The 10,077-nt window shown below is 34.9% G+C and overlaps 1 protein-coding gene across 5 annotated transcripts in view; it reads left to right on the top strand.

The window, feature by feature from the left end:
• Positions 1-9,461, top strand: part of RCHY1 (ring finger and CHY zinc finger domain containing 1, E3 ubiquitin protein ligase) — a 44,542-nt gene extending 35,081 nt beyond the window's left edge. For 4 of the 5 annotated variants that reach the window (XM_011966168.1, XM_011966167.1, XM_011966171.1 and 1 more), the window contains one exon: positions 5,972-9,461. In XM_011966168.1, the coding sequence (XP_011821558.1) occupies positions 5,972-6,100 (129 nt within the window). In that variant the 3' untranslated portion in view covers positions 6,101-9,461. The remainder of the gene's footprint in view (positions 1-5,971) is intronic. The other variant, XM_011966169.1, reaches the window with a different exon arrangement.
• Positions 9,462-10,077: the final 616 nt, after the last annotated feature.

Here is a 10,077-nt window from a genome sequence, read left to right as displayed (position 1 = left end):
TTGGAGGCAGAGTCTTGCCCTTGTTGCTCAGGCTGGAGTGCAGTGGCACAATCTTGGCTTACTGCAACCTCCATCTCCAAGGTTCAAGTGATTCTCCTGCCTCAGCCTCCCGAGTAGCTGGGATTACAGGTGCCCGCCACCATGCCTGGCTAATTTTTGTACTTTTAGTAGAGTTGGGGTTTTGCCATGTTGGCCAGGCTGGTCTCAAACTCCTGACCTCATGATCCGCCTGCCTCGGCCTCCCAAAGTGCTGGGATTATAGGAGTGAGCCACCTCGCCCAGCTGGAATGCAAAACTTTTAATAATGGAAGCTTTAAGGATTTAGGAAGGGCCAGGGGGCTGTCCAGGTTCTCCATGAGTCCACACTTAACATTGGATTTGTGTCCTCTTAAATACCAGATTAGGTGCCTCCCACTGATAACTGAAGGGTTATTATAGGTAATTTGGCTTGGATTGTGGAGTTGATTGAAATCTAAACAATTTCAGTACTGGCTGATTTACTGTGAAAATCTGGCAAGTATTTTCTTGGTATTCAATTAATTTTTATCCTGCTTGGGTTAGCAGTTTTATAAACCAGTCAGTCTCTCCATTAGAGAGTTCTAGGAATTGTTATCCGGTCCAAGTCCTAAAGTTGTCAGAAATCTGTATTTAAGAGAGCTTGTCAGGGTCCTATTCATCCTTTCATGAACCTCCTTGAAGACACAGAACTGTAGGATTTTGCTTGCTTGTGACGTTTTCAGAGAAACTGCATCAGAATTAAGCAGTTAACTGTGGAAACAACTTAAAATGGTTATAAAGACATGATTGACAAGGAAATTTGGTTATTTCTGTGGCCTGGATAACACAATAACCATAATCAAGACTGATAGAACATGCTCAGACATAAAGAATTTTAGAATCATATAATCTTGGAATAAATCTTAATAAAAATATAACAGAAAAGTTAAATATCATTTCTTATCTGACAATGCTTCTTATGTAATTTAACAGATCAAATAATCCTTTTTTCTCTCTTAGGATGCTGCAGGGGCCCTTTGTAGCATGCCAAAGTTAGAGGTCAAAAAAAAAAAAGACTTAATTTTGAAGTTGAAATTTGGTTTTGGGAAGCTTGTCAAGTGTGTTGAAGATTGAAAACACTTGACCAAAATAGAATCATAAGTCACTATAAAATAATAGTCATTTGTATAGCCAATATGAGAATTAACAGGTTTTAAAAAGTGAAAACATTTACTCTTTGAAACTCAGTTTTCTAAACAACCAAAAGTCCTGAGACAGCGTGAGACAAAATCTGTTTCGCCTTGTCTCTTCTTTTTATTGTTTGAAGTTTACTCAAAAAGTAAACAAAAATATTTTACTGTCTTATTAATACTACATGAAATCTTTGTTCAAGAGAGAAAACCAGATTTTACCTTTGTATTATTAGGACTAAAGCTAATTTTAATAAAACCTTATAAACAAATCCATCCAATCTGTCAGTTTTTTTACCACGTAAGATTTCCGTAAATCTTTTATATTCCCTTGTAAACTTTTAAAATTCTTTCTTTTGAACGTTCTGTATTTTAATCTACACTTTTTTATTCCTTCAATTTGAAACAACCATTAAGTAACTTCAAACTAGACCAAAAAAATTTTTTTTTTTTTTTTTGAGACAGAGTCTTGCTCTGTCACCTAGGCTGGAGTGCAATGGAGCAATCTTGGCTCACTGCAACCTCTGCCTCCAGGGTTTAAGCAATTCTTCTGCCTCAGCCTCCTGAGTAGCTGGGACTACAAGCATACAACACCATACCCGACTAATTTTTGTACTTTTAGTAGAGACAGGGTTTCATCATATTAGCCAGGCTGGTCTCGAACTCCTGACCTTGTGATCTGCCCACCTTGGCCTCCTAAAGCTAAATTTTTTTTAAACACATGCCTTGGCAACTTTTCTCACCAAAAGTATATCTTGCTTGTTTTTATACTCCATATAGGGAATTGTTTTTCTTACATCTAGTAGTTTTAGTTACATATATTAACTACAGTTTCAACTCTTAGTAATCCTAATTTCCAGTGAAAACCTTAGGAAGTAATTTTGAACTGTTTTGTATCAGTATTTATAGATGGAAGCCATTTTAATTTTTTGGAAGGATGTTTCCTTAAATTATTATTTATTAAGATATCTAAATATATTTAGCTTTTCTATGCTATATAAAAATAAGATGCCAAAGTATATAAACTTATAATTAATGTTTTAGCATTTTAACTTACAAATGACTTAAAAGTTTTATGATTACTTAAACATATAAGATTTTAAATTACTGAAAAGAAATTTGAAATTAGGACACAGGTGTACCCTCCCTAATGTTTTCCCAGTCATCTTGAGTCCCAAGTAGTCATATGTCAACCAGGAGGCTATGAAGGGCAGAGCCTGGCTGAGTCTTGAATTTACATACCACTTATAGAGCTTTGAACAGAAGACAGAGCTGTAAAGATGATGCCCGGAGGATGGAACCCCTCGCAGAATAGCCAGGAGGCAAAGCTAAGGCAGGGAAGAAGAAGCCCTAGTGGGCTTGATTAGCCAGGAGGCAAAGCTAAGGCAGGGAAGAAGACGCTCTAGTGGGCTTGATTCTGCCTTGTAGCTACAGGTGTAGGCGCTGAGAACATGTACCCAGGCCTCACTTAGCCAGACTTCAGAGTCTAGAGGTTCAAAACCCAAAACACGGTCACAGTCAAATCAAGCAAGTGTTGAATTATATTCAACAGACACCTCTGAAGCCACTCTTATTTTACTAACAGTATAAAAACTGCCTTTATTTACCAAATGTTATCACATACACGTAACACCTGTAGGAATACAGACACAGGCTGAAGCAGATCTTAGAGCTTTCCTAAAGGATTTCCATTTGCGGGCTTTTAATAGTTTTTCTATTCCCCATTCAGACTATCAGTTTTCCAATTAACCTGTTTCATTGCCCTGAGCAATTGTTAGCTAGGCAGCCCTAAATATGCATTTCTAAAGGACCAACTCTTAGGTCAAACAAGGTAGAAAATTTATATCTCTAAAGCACAGAGCTAAGACTTTAGATGTAAATATTGTGCCATCATTTGCTCAAACCAAGGAAAAATGGTGTAAAAGTTACGACAAGATGGCCAGAAAATCACCTTAAACAAAGGTATGACTATGTAAATTTAAAACAGTGATAAGAGTTCCTAATGTATACAGACAGACACCTTTACAAATGGAAATTTCCTTTATAGATATAAATTGATTTTACCAAAACGGTTTCAGGATAGCCTTCTGTATAGTCAGTTAAATGCTGGATAGGTATATTTTAGTTCCATAGATGGTTTTTAAAAATTTACTGTTTCTTAGCTAAAATTACTGAGTTTAGGGTGGAGCCCACTAAGAGAGTAGGGGAAAGAAAGCATTCTTTTTTATTGTTTGCAGTTTACTCAAAAATTAAACAGAAGTATTTTAGTGTCCATGTCCATGCCTGGGCGCAGTATGGATAGATCTGAAAAAAAAGCAAGTCTGCTTTACCTGAGGGCCTATATTTTATAAACATTTTATCCAGGCTATCTTTTTTTTTAGCCTTCAGGGCAGTATAGTAACTAAGCCAAAAGGCTAGTAGATTTAATTTCTCTTATCAGTTAGTTAAGCTTTTTATTTGCCTTTTAAAAGTCTTTTTTTTTTTAAGGCAATAAAAATACTGAAATATTTTTAGAAGTTTCACTCAATAGGCATTTTTAGATGAGTCTAATTTGGGAGCCCTCATTTTCAAATGCACTTTTTCTTTTTTTTTGGTTTGATTTTTAACAGCTCCTTATGGTCATCATCAAATGCACTTCTTAACGTATAGTTTTAAGTGTTCATTTGGGACGTTCCATTATAATTTTAAATTACCTTTAGTAAGGTTTTGCCATTTCTATAAGCAAATGGCATTTTATCCTTCCATAAAATGTTTAAAAAGTGTTTGCTGCTTCTGGAGCCTAATACTTACACTTGTAGGCAGAACCAGAAGGTAGATTGCTCAGTTCTTCAGAAATTAAGGATCTCGTTTTTACCTTGAATCTTAGCTTTGGCTCTCATATTTCCTTGGTAAGCTTAACCAGTGATTTTTTCCCTACTTAAGCGTGCAAGAAGAATTGAAGAGGGCAGGACACAAAAAACCCTGTGAATTTCCAAAAGCCAGTTTGCACCCCCTGCTGTTTTACCGTTTACTGTGCCTCTGCCTGACCCAGTCAGACATAAGAGGCCTTTAGCTAGCTCCAAGGCAGTTGGATCCTGGACCCAGTCCGGTTTTTGCTGCGACTTCTGAATCCAGTTCAGATGAAAAATGTGTTCAAAAAAACTTGGATAGCTCAAAACACAAATCCGCGGAGTTTTAGAATCTGAGAACTTACCATGATTCCTAATGGCTGCGAGAGACCAGTGGACATAAAGGGCCTAACGGTACCTTACTGGGTCCCTTGGTGCTCTTGGAGGTCACTACAAGCTCTACTTCAAATCCCACTTCTGATGTCAGCTGTTTGAAGAAAAACCTTACATAAATTAAATTTAACAGAACTTAATTGAGAAACAATTTGTGAATCAGGCAGCCCTGAACCAGAATAGATTCAGAGGGTCTTGACTGACTGTATTTGGTTGCAATTAGCCTGCAAACTAAAGCTTAAAGGGTTGTTTCTGTGCCTTTTGTCTTATGGAGAGTGATCATCTTTTTTCCTTTAAGTAAGATGTGTTGCTGTCTCTCCTCAGCCCTGGTATTGAGTTTTAGATCAGAATGGGAAAGCCTAGTTTTCTGGCTAGATAATTTTTGGTTATATTACACATTTTCTGAACATCTTCAGATACTTCAGCATACAAGGATAAAAACCACGTAGCAAAGCCAGATGAAAATTATTTTTTGTTTTATTTACACTGGAGTGTTTCATAATTCATGTGGATAATTGTTAGGGCAACGAAAAATAACTTTTAGAATACTAACCGATAATCATGTGATTGACTAGAGACTGAAGTGTGCTATGTTCCATGTAGATAATTTTTCGAAATAATGGCTTCATTAAGGTACAATTCACATATTATACAGCTCATTCATTTAAATTGTACAATTAGGTGCTTTTAAAAATATTCATGTAGTTATGCAAACATCACCACAATTTTAGAACATTTTTATCATCCTAAAAAGGAAACGCTCGTACCCATTAGCAGTCATTCCCTAATGCCCCAGGCCTAGGCAACCACTAATACACATTTAGATCGTATTTTTTAAAGAATTATTTTCTAAATTATAATTTAGCGCAAATTTGGAAATTTTCTGCTTATTATAGTGTGACTATTCAAAAGTGAGTGCTTTTCTTGCATAGTAATGTATTGATTTTCAGGTTAACACCTTTGTTATTTTTCAGGTTCTTACTTAGCACTAGAAGAAATTAATTCTTAAACAGCATCTTATTGTTATTGTAGGGATGAGCGAAGAGCCTCTGTTTACTCAATTTTAAGAACTACTCTTTTTGCAATCTAATTCATTCCTAAGGCAGAGAAGACAGGGAACGGTATACTAAACCTAAAAAATAAACAAAAATATTATTTGTGTAAAAATTTTGGTTTTATTAACTGAGATATATTTTTGACTGAAAAATAATGAAATCATGTTGCTATTTTGAATTGTAAGTATCAGGTATTGATCTGATTATACCTAGGTTAATTTTCTTGCTTGTACTATTTATACTATTTAATATTTGGAAACTATTTTAAAACAAGCTTTTTTTTTTTTGCTCAAATCTGCCTTTTCACTTTCTGAATGCAGAACCACCTTAATAGCCTTTTAGAGTTTTCAGTGAAAAACTAAAAAGAAATTTCTACTTTTGAAAATATTTAGACTTATGTATGTATTTTCACATATTTAATATGGTTTTCAAGGGATTATTATGAGCAGACAATGCTACTTGTATTTATAAGGTTTAAAATACTTAATTTGAATTAATCTCTTTTCAGATTCTCTGCAATGACTGTAATGGACGGTCCACTGTTCAGTTTCATATATTAGGCATGAAATGTAAGATTTGTGAATCCTACAATACTGCTCAAGCTGGAGGACGTAGAATTTCACTGGATCAGCAATGACGACCCTATGCAGTACTGGGGAAGTTGGCATTTTCTGATATAGAAAAAGGCTTTCCTTGGTATCGTGTTATCATGTGTCATCATCTATGCATTAGAGTTGATGCGTTTTGTACTAGTGTCACAGCATAAAATCATATTACAAGTACTTAAGGATTCAGGGTCTCTTGATAGAATTATCATAGCTCTATATTGAATGAAAGCCACTGTGCTTATGTTTTGATTGGAAATTCCTTTAGTGTCAATTTTTTGGAAGCCAGTGATGTTTGCCACTGATACATTCATAGAAGTGTATTATGTTTTCATGAAATTTTGCTTTAGGTGACACTATGCACGCAGTTCATTTCTAGTTCTTGATAGAACTGCACTTAATTCTCAGTAGTATTCTTGACTTTTTAAGGGCTGTGCTATAGTAAGTTCTCCCTTACTGTTAAAACCTAATTAAATATGCTCTAGAATTTTCTAAGACAGTCCTCTGGATCCTCTAAATGTGAATTTTGATGTAATAATGGCTAATAAAATCATATTGAAACAGTGTTTTATAGTAAGTTTTTTCCAGAGTTTTCTATGTTTGGCTCAACTAGGGCAGTATCATCAGCTCTATAATGTAAAATAAATTTTCTTTCTTTTGAAGTATTCTGTAAAAGTAGTTGGGAAAATTATTATGTAAAATAATAAGACTCTTCCAAAGTCTTAATAAAAACATCAACATTGAAAACAGTTTTTTTAGGTTGCCCAAAATTATTTCTTCAAAGAGTCATTCATTTATTCATTTATTTAGCAAGTATTTATTGAGCAACTGCTATGTGGCAGATATGTTTCTAGATGCTGTAGAGACAACAGTGGACAATAAAGATAAAAGTCCTTGTCCTTACAACAGCAGTACATTCTGGTGTTCATCATATTTGATCAATGTACTCATTTTCCTTTATGCAAGGAGTATATTGTAAATGAATGGAATATTTCTTCCCTAAGCGTGTGAAAATAGGGGATGGATGAGTGGGAAGGGCATGGGATATTCCTGGCAAGATCTCTGATTTCGTAATACTTTTTTGGGCTCATGTAATGGAATTAAATATACCTCTTAATTCAGGAACAAAGTTAACAAATATGTTTGATGATCGAGCCGACATTGACAGTAGTATCTCCATAATAGCTTACATTAGGCTAGGAAGTAAAATGTACACATATCAGTTGATAAGTACCTATTGAGCATCAGTTGTATTTCCAACTTTGAGCTATTTGAATCTTCTGTGAATAAGGAAGTTAGCCTCTTAACTAGAAAGCCTAAGAGTTTGGGCACATTTATTTCTTCTTTTGTTGAAATTTATTCACCTGGATAAAGGCAGCAGTTTGGGGCTCAGATCTTTGTTCTATCTCACCTTCTTGTCTTCTGTATTCTACTCTTCTTAGGTTCTTTCCCTTCATCTATTTCCTTGGCCTGGCCAGAGCAGCAGTGCTGATCTTGATTTGGGAAAGGATGTTCCTAGGTATTACCAATTAGTATACAGATAAGGAAAGAGTAGTTTTCCAGATCTGATACTTTTTTTTGAAGTGGTTTTGCTCTGTCATTTAGGCTAGAGTGCAGTGAAGTGATCATAGCTCACTGCAGCCTTGACTTCCTGGGCTGAACTGATCCTTCCACCTCAGCCTCCAGAGTAGCTGGGACTATAGGTGTGTGCCATCATGCCCAGCTAATTTTTAATTGTAGAAACAGAGTCTCAGTGTATTGTCCAGGCTGGTCTTGAACTTCTGGGCTCAAGTAGTTCTCCTCTCTCGGCCTCCCAAGGGCTGGGATTACAGGCATGAGCCACTGTGCTTGGTCTAGATGTACTACTTTTTATGTTTGGTATTCTGTCAAACCAATCATGTTATTGCTTTTAATCATTGAATCATTGGATCTTTAAATAGGAGTGAGTGTATAATAATAAGGCTCTTCTGTTTTCAACATCTATGTGCTAGGGTCATGCATTAGCATTAATTACTACAGTGATTCTGTGGTGTAAGTGTTGTCCTCATAGATAAGAAAGCTGAGGTTTAGAGGTTAAAATGACATGTTGGGGGTAAATAACAGACATTGTGTGTTGGAGTTGGGAATCAGATCCAAGTCTGTGACTCCAAACCCACTTTTACCACATTGCTTTTGACCTAAACTTCTATTTTGCTAAAATACCCCTCACAGCTAGTCATCTATATCATTGAAGAGCTCGTGATTTGATAGATTAACCTTTAATTTTTAGGTGACTCTAGTTAGAAAGTCTTATTTCACAATCTGATTGTTTCTTTAACTCTGGATCCAAACATGTCCAAAATAATGCAGAATACATATGCAGTCACTCATTCATGCTATCCAGTCATGTAGTTGAAGCAATTTTCAAATGCGTTCAAAGTCTCTAGGCTTCCGTACCCAGGGTTGCTTCAAGTATTTGTTCATGACATGCCAACTTGATGATGAAAATCCTTCAACAATTCTCATTCACAATCAGAATAAAATCTACGTCCCTTACCATTCCGTATGCAATACTTAAAATGCATAATCTTACTCTTACTTTTTCTGATTTCATAAATATAGGTTGTACCTCTGTAAGAAAGAAGGTAAAAAACTCTGAACAATCCTTTCTTCCAGAGATAACTACTGTTAACATTTGAACAGATAACTTCACTCTTCTTTTCCTGTTCTTTTTATAATGCTTACAGGAATGTTAAATACTTAGATCTTAAGTACACTAGAATTATCTGTCCCTGAAATGAGTCAGGTTGCCCTGCCACAGAATTTGTATCTATAGTTTACGTTTATTATTTTTGAAAAAAGTAAAATAACAATACCTTTATGAATTTTTTGGTGCATAGCATCTCAGCTTTTTTTATTATTAAAGACGTATGTATGAAAAAAATAAGTGTATATCAAGTTGTTCATTTCTTAGTTTCTGGGGTCTTCTTAACTAGTACATAGAACTCTGTATGAATTAACTTTAGCTTATGTTTGAAGTAGTGGTTTGTTTATAGTGTCATAGGTTTTAAAATCAAACTCAGTTTTTATTTCTTCACCAAAATCTATTTTCATATTATATACATGTTAAATTTCCCTTTTATTTTGGTCATGCATCAAAATTTACTAAGTACTAAAGAGCCAACTTATTTTGTAAGTGCCTGGCACTTAATAGGTATTCACTAGTTGAATAGTTTAATTTGAAATGAATTAATTTTAAATGGGAGTTGTTCAAAACTATGCCACTTTATTTTTCTTTTTTCCTTTGTGTTATTAAAATTTTAATTGATGATTGTATATATTATATATATGGAGTACAATGTGATGTTTTGATATATGTTTACATTGTAGAATGATTAAATCAATGTAATAAAATTTATTGCCTCATACGATTTTTTGTGGTAAAAAATCGACACTTAAAATCTACTCTTAATATTTTTGAAATGTATAATGCATTATTTATTATACTCACCATTCTGTGTAATCGAGCAGTAAAGTTTATTCCTCTTGTCTAACTGATATTTGTACCTTTTGATCAGCATCTCCCCTTTTCCCATTCACCCCTGTCTCCCAGCCTCTGGTATTCTACTTTTATGAGTTCACCTTTTTTTAGCTTGCACAGATAGCTGAGGTCACATAGTGTTTACCTTTTTGTGCTTGGGTTATTTCATGTAGTATAATGTCTTCCAGGTTCCTGTCACAAGTGACAGGATTTCTTTCTTTTATAGGGCTGAATAGTATTCCGTTGAGTATATGTGCCACATTTTGTTTTCATTCATATGATGATTGACATTAAGGTTGCTTCCATATCTTAGCTGTTGTGAATAATGCTGCAGTGAACATGGTGGTGCAGATACCTTTTTGACACACTGACTTCAGTTCCTTTAGCTATATATCCAGAAGTGGGATTGCTGGATCATATGGTAATTCTATTTTTAGTTTTCTGTCTCCATACTGATTTTAATACTGGCTGTTTTAATTTACATTCCCA

Source organism: Mandrillus leucophaeus, unplaced genomic scaffold (genome assembly GCF_000951045.1).
Source record: "Mandrillus leucophaeus isolate KB7577 unplaced genomic scaffold, Mleu.le_1.0 Scaffold75, whole genome shotgun sequence".
In the NCBI taxonomy this organism is placed as follows: domain Eukaryota; kingdom Metazoa; phylum Chordata; class Mammalia; order Primates; family Cercopithecidae; genus Mandrillus; species Mandrillus leucophaeus.
This window is presented reverse-complemented; position numbering and strand designations above follow the sequence as displayed.